We start from the raw sequence: 11,112 nt of genomic DNA, 5'->3' as shown, positions 1-11,112 counted from the left end.
GAGGCGGTTTCTGGAAAAACACAAGCAAAACCTCTCCCTTGGGTAAGGAGGGGGCATGGCCCTTCCCATGTGTTCTTCTCTGGGTCTTTCCAATAGACCAAGGGCATGGGGGTGGGCAGATAAGATGGCCCCCAGTGCTTATGGGTGGGCGAGAGGCCCTTGTTGTCGAAGGTTAGAAGGTTTAGGTGGATGAGGCATGTTGTAAGGATTTCATCTGCAGAATTTTGGGGGGCAATTGCTCTCTCTCTCTCTATTTGGGTTTTTAGGCAGCGGTGCGTATTTTCAACGAGTGCTTGCCCCTGTGGGTTGTAAGGAATGCCAAAATGGTGCGTGATGTTATAGGCCTGCAGGAATAATTTAAAGCTGCTGCTGTGGTATGCGGGCCCATTATCGGTTTTTAGATCCCAGGGGACGCCCATGAACAGGATGGCCTGTTGAAGGGCCTTGATGCAGTATTTGGCTGATTCTCCTGGGAGGGCGGCCACATAGGTGAGGTGTGAGTAAGTGTCAATAGCGACGTGGACATATTTGAACCTCCCGAATGAGGGGACGTGGGTAACGTCCATTTGCCATCGAGAGTTGGGTTTTAGACCTCGGGGGTTTACTCCTTGAGGCTGCAAGGGCCCAAGCGGAAGGAACGGCGCGCAGGTCTGACATGAGCGCACGAGGTGCTTGCACGTTTCAATAGGTAAGTCCGGCAGTAGATGCCTCAGCGAGGTGGCCGAGAAATGAAAACGGGCGTGTAGGGACTTAGCCTGGTTAATATGATCCCCAGCGGCAGCGAGGGCATAGGCAGAGACTGCCCGATCGGCCTCCGCGTTGCCTGCGGCCAAAGGGCCAGGCAGGGCTGTGTGACTCCGATCAATGTACCAGGGGTGGGACCTCCCTTCTAGGAGGCGCTGGAGCATGGCGAGGGCCGTGTCAATGGGTGTATCTCTCGGGAAGAATACCGCATAGGCGAGGGACTTGCATACCTGCAGCGTATATAAGCTGTCTGTGAAGATGTTAAGGGGCTGGTCTGCAAAGGCCTGGAGGCAGGCGACAACTGCCGAGAGTTCGCCCGCCTGTACCGAGTGAGGGTTAGTAAAGACTCGCCTAATGGGCTGGTTTTGGTGTTTGACATAGGCAACAAACGCAAACTTAATTTTAGAGGCGTCGGTGAAGGCCGTGGTACAGTGAGGCAGCGGCGTAGAGGAAGGGAAAGAGTGCCGCTGGGCTGCCAAGGGCGTACGAGTAAGTCCCTGGAGGAGCTTGTGGGAGGGGTAGTGGTTATCAAAGGACCCCTGGAAACGTGACAGGAGGATTTGAGCTGAAGGATCCTCTTGAAGAAGCAGGCTGAACCCTTGCGCTGTGAGGGGCCAGACTATGGTGGAGGGTGTGGTATTGTAGGTGTGGAGGCTGAGTGTTAGGAGGTCATGTGCCAGGCTGAGCCAGGCATGGGTGCAGCGGCAAATTTTGGGAAGTCGGCTCTTAGATAAGTGCACCCATTGGAGTGGGCCCTCTTGCCAGAGGACGCCGGTAGGCGTTCCGGGGGTGTGGAGTACAAGGGCCAAGATGGGCTTGCTGGGGTCATGCCTCTGTAGGGACATGCTGGTTAGAGCCTCATTGACTAACTTAATAGCGCCCCTGGCCTCCGGCGAGAGCTTGATGCTCCGGGCAGCTGCGGATGTCATAGGTCCTGGCTGCCTGAGGAGGGAGAACAGCGGCTCGAGTTGGGCGGTGGTGACTGGGATAGCAGTGCGAACCCAATTAATATTGCCGCACAGTTGTTGCAGCTCGGCTAGCGACAAGCGATCGGGTACGCGCAGTTGCGGGGCGGTGGGCTGCACATGAGAAGATATGCGGAACCCCAGAAATGTAAATGGGGGTACATGTTGGACCTTTTCCCTGCTGACGGTGAGGCCTAGTGCCAACAGGTTATCAATGAGCTTATTCATAACGGTTTGTAGATGTTCTGCGTCCTGATGGGCTAGGAGGACATCGTCCATGTAGTGGATGATATATGCCTCTGGCCGAAGCGGGGCAACCGCGTAGTTGACAAAATTCTGACAGATGGTGGGGCTGTTGCGCATGCCCTGTGGAAGGATGCGCCACTGATAGCGGGGGTTAGCCCCCCTGTGGTTGCCCAGGGGCACCGTGAAGGCGAACTTGGGCCTGTCCCTAGGGTGTAATGGGATGGAGAAGAAACAATCCTTGATGTCTAGGATGAGTATATGATAGTGTGCAGGGATGGCTGATGGGTGAGGTAAACCGGGCTGCGCGGAACCCATGGGAATAATGTGTTTGTTAATCTCCCTGAGGTCATGTAAAAGCCGGTATTTATCTGTGGATTTCTTGTGGATAACGAAGACAGGCGAATGGTAGGGGCTGGTGGAAGGCTCTATGTGCCCCTTTTTCAGTTGTTCCTGCACTAGTTGTGCCAGAGCTTCGAGCTTGTGGGGCGGTAAAGGCCATTGCTCAACCCATATAGGCTTCTCTGTGTCCCACTGCAGAGGGGCGGGTTTTGGTTGAGTGCCGCGAGCAGTGGCCCATTCTATTGGGGGGGGGCCGTGGTGATGGACGCTCCAGCCTGTGAGAGGACATCTCTCCTCCAAAGGACGGTGGGGAGCATGGGGAGGAAGAGCGGCCAAAAGGTGCCAGAATGTCCCTCCTCATCCTCCCAGGTGAGGGTATCGTGCGCCTGCTTAGAGGCGGCAGCCCCTGTGGCCCCTTGGATGGGGGGGCCGTCCACTAGGTACCAGTAATTTTCATAAAGGGAGGGGAAGCAGGAAACTTCCGCTCCCGAGTCCAGGGTACCGTGAAACCATTGCCCATCTACTTTGAGCGCTAGCGTTGGGCGGTCATTCCCAATGGGGAGCGCCCACATCAGGGCTTTGGAGGCCACACAGTGGTCTCTTGGTGTCAGGGCTGAGACCTGCCCCACTGGGAGTTTAAAGGCGGCCAGGCTGGAGGGAGGTTACACGGCACTCTCGGGCCCAGTGGTAGCCGCGGCCGCAGCGGGGGCAGGGGGTGGCGGGTCGGCCAGGGTGCGGGTCCCCAGAGCCCCTGTTACCCCCGGTAGGAGGCGGGGCATGATTGGGGCAGTCTCGCGCAAAGTGGCCGACTTGGCCGCATTTGAAGCAGCCAGCAGTAATGGCCAGTGCTTGCACGAGGAAGGAGGCCAAAGAGGCGGCCATGGTCTCAGTGCCTCTTTGCAAGGACTCGGTTAAGGCTCGGGTAGCCTGTGGGGAGGGGTCGAGATCTCGACAAGCTAGGACCCAGTCATGAAGATCTTTGTCGCGGACGGGGAGCAAAGCCTGCTGACAGGCGGGATTGGCTCCTTGCCGTACAAGTTCCTTGGCTAGGGCAATCCGCGCCTGGGGGTCCTCAACCTTACGTTCGCAGGCCTCTTGGACTCGAGAGACAAAAGAGGCAAAATCTTCCCCGGCCTTTTGGGTGAGTTTGGCAAAGGTTTGGCCTGCCGGGTTGGCGGACTCTGAAAAGGCCTTCATGGCACAGGTGCGCAGCTGGCCCCAAAAGTGCAGGGGCGCGCGATCATAGAAGGCAGGGTTGGCATAGGTGTCAGTACCCATGAATGCCGGCAAGGCGCCAGGGACCCCTGCATGCTGGTTCTCGGCGGCCTGCTGTTCAGCCTGATCCTGAAAGTGAGCCCACCAGGTAACGTATTGCCCTGGGGTGAGGATGGCGCGGGCAAGAGAGAACCAATCATATGGGATATTAAGCTCCCCTGAGAGATCCTCCAGGAGCTGCTTGGCATAAGGACTGTAGAGCCCGTCCTCCTTAACAGCCTTGCGAAGGCGTTTGACGGTCTTGGAGTCTTGGGGGTACCAGGCTATTGGCCGGTTGCGAGACCCTATAACATTGATGGGGAAAATAGAGGGCAGGGTTGGGGAAAGGGGGAGGTGCTGAGAGGCGGCATGCAGGCGAGCGGAAGGGAAGTCGGGGGGGGGGCGAGAGAGGAAGTGCTGCGGGGAGGCGGAGCCCAGGGGTCGGAGGCTGCAAGTGAGGCCTGCCCCTCCGATGACGTAGAAGCGGGCGGATCCCAAGGGGCAGGGGCGGAAGAGGAGGGGGGGATTTCGCCCCAGCCGGATGGCGCAGGCACTGGGGGTGTGCCGGGCGGGATGGAGGCGGTCCCATAAGGCGGCGGAGGGGGAGCCGTGCCCACTTCTCCTTTGTTAGGAAGCCCCGCCTTGGAGATATCCGGGCACTCGAGCCGTATGTGGCCCCACGGTTTTGGCGGGCCGCTCGTAGAGGAAGAAGGCAGAAGTTCGCCATTTTGGTCTGGCGGGCTTTGTTCTAGCACTTGCTCCAACTGAGCGCATGCCGAAATGGAATCAGGGCTGGGCGCGACGGGAGTGCTGTCCTCCTCCTCCGCAACAAAGGCCTCGGGGGGACGCGCCCCTTGGAGGCAGGACTGAAGCGTAATGAGAGCGGGAATAAGGCCCGGGGGGAAACGCTTATTCTCGTGTTGCGTGGCTGCCTCTACTCGATCGACTAGGAGCCGGTAAGTGTCTGGGTCCCAAAGGTTGGCGGTCGCAAGCCAGGGATTAAAGGGGAGAAAGAGGTCCCAGAAGGATTGCAGCTGCCGGACGGAGACCTTGCATTGGTGATAGTCAAGCAGGGCCGCCAGGGCGTGGACTTGGGGCGCCTGTTTGCGCGAAAGAGAGGCTCCCATGACTTACAACGAGAGCTCGCCGAGCAAAAGGAGGGTGAGCAGGGGGAGGGCGATTAGCACTGCAAGGAAAAAGAGGAATGCCAGGCAGGGGTTGGAGCGGCAGAGGAGAACTGTGAGGGCGAGGGCGCAAAGAGGGGAGAGGAGGAGGCAAGGGAAGAGGTTGTGGGGGTTCATCCGCCAAGAGAGGTGGAGAGAGGTGTGGCCAGCGCCGGCAAAAGGGAGAGAGTTGACCCCGCGGGAATCCTAGGAGCCTCTTGACCGTAGCGGGTCGGTATAATCCCCTGATATGGAAGAGGGTCCCTGTGCAGGGACCCCCCAGACCGCCTTTGATCGTATGAGGTCACTCAGGGATTGTGGGTTGGCTTCCGCATCCAGACGCTGTAAGTTAGAGGGTGGGGGACAGGCGCCGAGGTCGGGGGGTCGCCAAGTTATGGAGCAAGGCGGTGAAGAGAGGGGTTCAGGGGGAATTGAGGGAAGTTCATGGTGGCAGCCAGTTGAGAGGCTGGAGCTGCCGTGCGCCAGAGTCCTCTGGAGACGGAGGACGAAGGGGCCTGCGTGGAGTGCCAGGCGGAAGAGACCTCGCTTGATCAGGGCGGGTCGAGGGGGTCCGCCAAGGGCAGACGGTGGGGTCTCCTCTAACGTCGGTTAGGCAGAGGAGACGGGGGTCCTTACCTGCCCCACGTTGGGCGCCATTTGATGTTTTGGGGGTTTCTCTGGCTCTACCCAAGCTGCTTGAGGGCGAGGTGTTAGATGGACGCACAGCGGGCACGAAGAATGCTGCGGAGATGGCAAGTGGTGGTAGCATGCAGTCTGCTTTATTGAGGAAGTGCTGGACAATATATATTGTTGGGTGAGGGGACGGGGCAGGCAGGAGGCGGCGTGTGGGGCGTTGGTTGGTTGGGGCTGGTGGGAGTTAGGCGATGTGAAAGTCGGCCAGCGGGGATTGGCCAGTGGTCATTGGATGACGTGGCCCCGGCGAGGGGGAAGAGGGGGTGGCAGTAGGTCAGGCTTGGCGGTTAGGTGGGAACAGTTGAGAGGGCATGGCTCGCCCATACCTCGGCGAAGAGCGGGCGGCCCGTTCGCCAGACAGGGAGGGCGGGACTCACCCATGCCCCTGCGGAGAGCAGGAAGCCCGTCCGTTCTACCGGTTCCCTTGGCCCATCGCAGCTCGCCTAGATAGCTTCCCTCATTTTCCCATGGTTATCTCACTTTATCCTCCATTCTTTGGAAGACTTCTATTCTTGTTAAGATTCTTTACAAGTCATCTTCCTACACCACTTAAAGTTAAGTAGAATTTATTATTTTAAATGGTATATAAATATCATCCAAAATGCTCTGGAAAAATAATTCCCTTATATTTCCTGCTTGTTTGTAACTAAGCTAAGCAGTGAATACAGGCATTTTGTCAGTAAATGATTTTAGTCATAGTATATAAATTCCTCACCATGTTAGAGACATTCAGATCAGGACATGAGCATTATTATTCAGGAAGAAGTATAATTACAATATATTATGAAAGCAAACATTATCTTCTTCTTACTCCTTTTCCAGGCATTTTGAAGGTATAGATTTCCACCATTTGGTTTAATGTTAAAATACCCAGCACATTTATATCAAAATTGATCATTCATTGATATTTAGTCATCTAAATTAATATGATTCCATTTATCTTTCTTTTGGTGTTCTACCTTCTCCTCTTTGCAAAACTACATGTATATGTAGGTTTCACCCAAATTTATTCTACAACCTAATAATGAAAAAAAAACTCTTTATCTACCAATTTACATCATTAAGAGGTGTCTTTTATGGTGTGTGGCTTTCATAAGAATTCCATTTTCATTAGCTACCAGATATTAATTATCAAGGATTTCTTGAAGGTACAGTAGAGTTGTTGAAGCCTCTCATTTTAGTTAGAGAAATTAGGCATTTTAACAACAAGCCTATCCATTCTTCCTCTCCACTCCAAAATATTTGGGACTTTAAAGTAGATACAATTTGAGTAAATTGAGAAGAAATAGTGCAGAGCGAAACAGACTTCTTATAAGGCATAGCAGATGGCAGTTAAGTATTTTCCAGGTCTGGAGTTAGTAGCGTATTAAAAAGCTTGTATTCATATTGCTTTTCTTTAAAATATTTCCAAAGGGTGTTTCCATTAAATATAGTAATATAAAATTTCACAGTCACTCAAAAATTGTTTTTATACATGTGACTGATGCCTGATACTGTGTTTGAGACTTGAACTACTTATTTCTTTGAGATCTAACTAATAAACATAGCACAGATTAGCTTCCAAATCTTTGTAATGTAATAAGGATCCATAACATCAATTATAAAACATACAATTTCACATTAGAAAGTCTACCATGAGATATCTATATTAAAGTATATTTTTGATGTTATATGGGCAGTGAATATTGTTGAAACATCAAAAATATTTTGACCCTAATAATAATTTTCAGAGCTCCTTAGAGCAACAGTCCCCTCAAAAGTATTCTTTTTTAAGCTTTTCCTTCATGGCAGAGACACGATAACATGTATTCACCTCTACTATCCCTCCTATCCCCCCCAAATGAAAAAAAACAGAGTAAAAGGAAAAAAAGCATTAAATAAGAGAAGGAATGTGAAGATAACAACAAATAATGCACAGCAATATTGGCAAGCCAGAAATAGCCATTGCCAGATCCAAAGAGTGATGAATTTATGGAAGATATAAGCAGAGCAGTTCATACTGACAGAGTAAATAAGCAAAGGTGAGGACTAGTCCATTCCAGGAAAGAAAAAGAGACTATCTCCAGAAAAGTGAATTTTCCCCTAAAAGCCCTGGAGTAAAATGTCAATTTTGGATAAGAGGGAGAATACTATGAGATATCTAGATGGATAATTAAAAGCAAAACAGAACAAAACAAAACAAAACAAAACCCCAGCAGGATAGTATCGAAGCAATCGACTTCTGTAGCTTACTTCAAGATAATGTCATAAATATAGCTATTGAAAGTAGAAAACCTTACAAGTAGCGCTCTATAATAATACTTTGAGAGAAAGATTTCTTCCGAGGCATCACATTTTCTAAAGAATTATTAATGTTATTGTAGGAAAGATAAGTTACTGGCCCTTGTTAAAGGGGAGCCCATCCATTAACAACCCCTTCTCTTCTTTCCCACTTTACCAGAACAGGGGCTTAATAATTAAAAGCCTATATTCTGAGGAGAGATGAATCTCAGTGGAAAAGCAATATTGTATTCCTGAAAGTTGAAAACAAACAAAACTGATTAAAAAGGAAGAAAACTAACAATTCCCATGATGCTAGGAGGAAACTCTTTTGTCTAGAGGAAGTTTCAGCTTCTAATTTAGAATCAGCATTATTATTTTCTGGATTAAATTATATATACGTAAATCACTAGGCTAGTATTGCAGAGCCATGAGTTTGGGAAGTATGTATTTTGAAAGGTACTGTAGGAAGTCTAACATAATATTTATATAATAATTGTTTATAATTATTTGAAGTGCATGGTAGAAATCATGATCACTGGCATGGTTGGCAGAAATTAGCTGCTAGTTCAAATCATGCTGAGCAGCCTAAAAGTTAGCATATAGCTGAGATTCGAATAGCCTTTTCTTCCTTCTAGAAGACCAGCTGATTTTATGTTTAGGCATGCTTACTGAGACAGGACATCCTAGTCAGCCCATAGCCAAACTTATTTGGATGTGAAGTGAGTTCTCTGATTTGGGGTGAAAAGTCACGAGAGTGGAGACCTATCCATGAGTCCGTGTTTGGTGGTATTGGCAGAGGCAGGGCTGGCAGTGACATCTTATCTAAATGTGAAATACATGACTATTCTGGTGATGACCGGAAAAAAAAAAAATTGTCTTCACGATACAAGGAATAGACAATCGCAAGACACTTTGTTGTTCAATGCGCAGCATGAAAAACCTCTCCTTTGGTTCTAGGAATCCTCTAGAGTAGCAGTAAGTGAAGTCTGGGCGATGACAGAAATGAGAAATATTCTGTATCTGAACTGCCCAAAAAAATACCCGGTAGCCACATGGGCCTACTGAGCTTTTGAAGTATGGATAGTGCAATGAAGGAACTGATTTTTAGTGGTTATTAGTTTTAATTAATTAAATTTAACTTTAAACAGCCTCTTTTCACTCTAATGTATGAGTTTTAGAATGCAGGCACTTAACCCAAACTTAGGTAAGTGGGTTCAGTACCTTGGGGTTTGAGCAAAGGTTTAAAGATAACAGATAAGAATTAATCTCGATTGTAGTGTCAGCAGCAATTTCAGCCGCATGCGGAGCCCTGTGTTGGCAGCAGCATCCAGTGTCTGGGTCAGGGTAGTAGTGATGTCAGCTGAGCCAGCAAAATTACTCTTGTATTGTGCCTTTTTAGCTCTGGTTCTGCATAAGTAGTTTTCTTTAACTAATGTCTACTTTTTAAACTTTCCCTAAGTAGATCGTATGAGCCAATTAGACTCTACCAAAAAATTTTTAGGTAAAAGATTACTTATGTTGATTTATATTATTTCCAGGGATGAGTCCTAAGTAGTGCAGTAGAAACACATCAATTGGGCTTTAGGGAAGAGATTCCCAGAGCAGAGGAGGTAATTTGGGCTTCATTATCTGCCTTAGTTGGGGATGAAGTTAGTGAAAGTACATTGGATATTAAGAATAATATAATCTATAAGAAGAAAGGGAAAGCTTTTTAGCTTAGTACCTTTAATAACACTTTATTTTCCTTCTTTTTGAACAAAAGCTGTCACATTTTCATTTTGCGGTGAGCTGCGGAAATTATGTATCTAGCTGTGTACATTGGGTCCTGATTATTTACATCTGTGACCAGGTAGAATCTATAGGCAATTTTAACTCTTTTTAAAAGAACATGAGTTAGCAAAAAGTCTGTGAAGCAATATAAAGGAGAGAATCCAATGATTGAGAGAGAGAAGAATATTAGTTTGGCGGTGGTGTGTGAAATTTGCTACTTTAGCACTAAAAATGTGCCTAAAAGAGTTTATATGAAAATATCTTCAAGAAGGCTTAAAGAAATACACTGGTGTGGCATCACCAGCCTCTTTGCAAAGTCGAGTCTCTGTTGGAAACAGAAAGCTTGTGCAAAAGCTGCATGGAAAGGAGCTCCCCGATATCAAAGAGAATATGAGGACCTCATGTTAGCAAAGGCCAGATGAAGGCATTTTCTAGAGGCAAGGCAGAGGTAATTATACAAAACTGGCAGAATAGCTTTCCTATTTTCAGCATTACTTGACTCCTGACAAAATATAGAAAGTGCTAAGTTTTTAAGGCATTTCTAGTATCAAACTCAGCTGCTCAGGAATGTTTACCGAGAGCTATTTGTATTTCTCTTTAATGTGCAAAAACTCTGAGCCTGGTGATCATAGGCCTGAATTGAGTCAATTTAAGTGCTGTGCCTCTCATCCGTAATTCCTAGAAAGAAGTTCTCTCTCTATGGGGAAGAATTTTGCCATAGTACTAAAGACAAAGGGAAATCTTCCCTTTAACTTTATCTAAAGAGACCTGTGGTAGTTTACCAGGAAAACTAAACCTTGGTTAAAGGAAATAAAGCTGATAGGGATTGACAGAAATTGACTCTCTGCTACTTCTTATTCCTCGGAACCCGTTACACCACTGTCATCCACTGGCCAATGTGTGACATGTAATTTAATGAACACAGTTTCTTCCCTAAGAACACCTCAAGTAAACCCAGTAGGAATCAAACACGTTTCTTGGTTATGTACAAAGCTCCTATATATGACTAGAAAAAAATGAGGTGGATGAGTACAAAGTTGAGGAATAAATTTAATGATGGTAGCTGTATCATTATGTTTAAGTTAAAATAATGCTTTAAAATAAAAGTTTTACCCATGGGCTTATACAAAAAAAAAATACAAGAAGGGTTAAAACAACAAAATAACAACAGCAAAATAAGTTTATTCAGTATATTATCGGTTGGTGGCTATGATAAAAATCAACAATGATACTTTATAAAATTAGTGTTATAGAAGCATAATAAGGTTTGAACATACTTAGCAGAAAGTCAAGTAGCATTACAGATTGCTAGAAATATGAATACACAGGGGCTTAGGATGCAGAACCATCAGCAAATTTGGTGACCAGAAAGGCAGTGGAACAGAACTAATTTTGGGCAAAGAAGTAAGCAGCACTATGGCATAACCCTAGGGGTGGTACTGATTGCCTCCAAGAGAGTGCTGCATAGTATCAAAACAAATAATGAAATTTAGATATATGTTCTATATAGAAAGGAGGAGTTTTCATTTTCATATAAATTGGTATATCCAATGATGCCTGTTTGAATACACCTAAGGCATTGCAGAACACTTTTTTTCTCTCACTCAGGATTACCAGCCAGTGTAAATAAAGCAATCTTTCTTTGCCTCTCCTCCCTTTTAGGATAGCTCCAAGGA

At 47.7% G+C, this 11,112-nt stretch overlaps 1 protein-coding gene across 1 annotated transcript; it reads right to left on the bottom strand.

Annotated features, from left to right (window-relative positions):
- Nucleotides 1–2,533: 2,533 nt before the first annotated feature.
- LOC139436644 (endogenous retrovirus group K member 19 Pro protein-like) lies at nucleotides 2,534–2,866 on the bottom strand. The gene has a single exon (XM_071208396.1). The coding sequence runs from the start codon at nucleotides 2,864–2,866 to the stop codon at nucleotides 2,534–2,536; it is 333 nt and encodes a 110-aa protein (XP_071064497.1).
- Between the last annotated feature and the right edge of the window lie 8,246 nt (nucleotides 2,867–11,112).

Source organism: Dasypus novemcinctus, chromosome 16 (assembly GCF_030445035.2).
Source record: "Dasypus novemcinctus isolate mDasNov1 chromosome 16, mDasNov1.1.hap2, whole genome shotgun sequence".
In the NCBI taxonomy this organism is placed as follows: Eukaryota; Metazoa; Chordata; class Mammalia; order Cingulata; family Dasypodidae; genus Dasypus; species Dasypus novemcinctus.
Note: the sequence above shows the minus strand (reverse complement) of the source record. Positions and strands in the feature narration are given on the sequence as shown.

Excerpts from the sequence above, each read along its gene's own strand:
- LOC139436644 (XM_071208396.1), bottom strand. The coding sequence starts at position 2,866 with ATGTGGGCGCTCCCCATTGGGAATGACCGCCCAACGCTAGCGCTCAAA.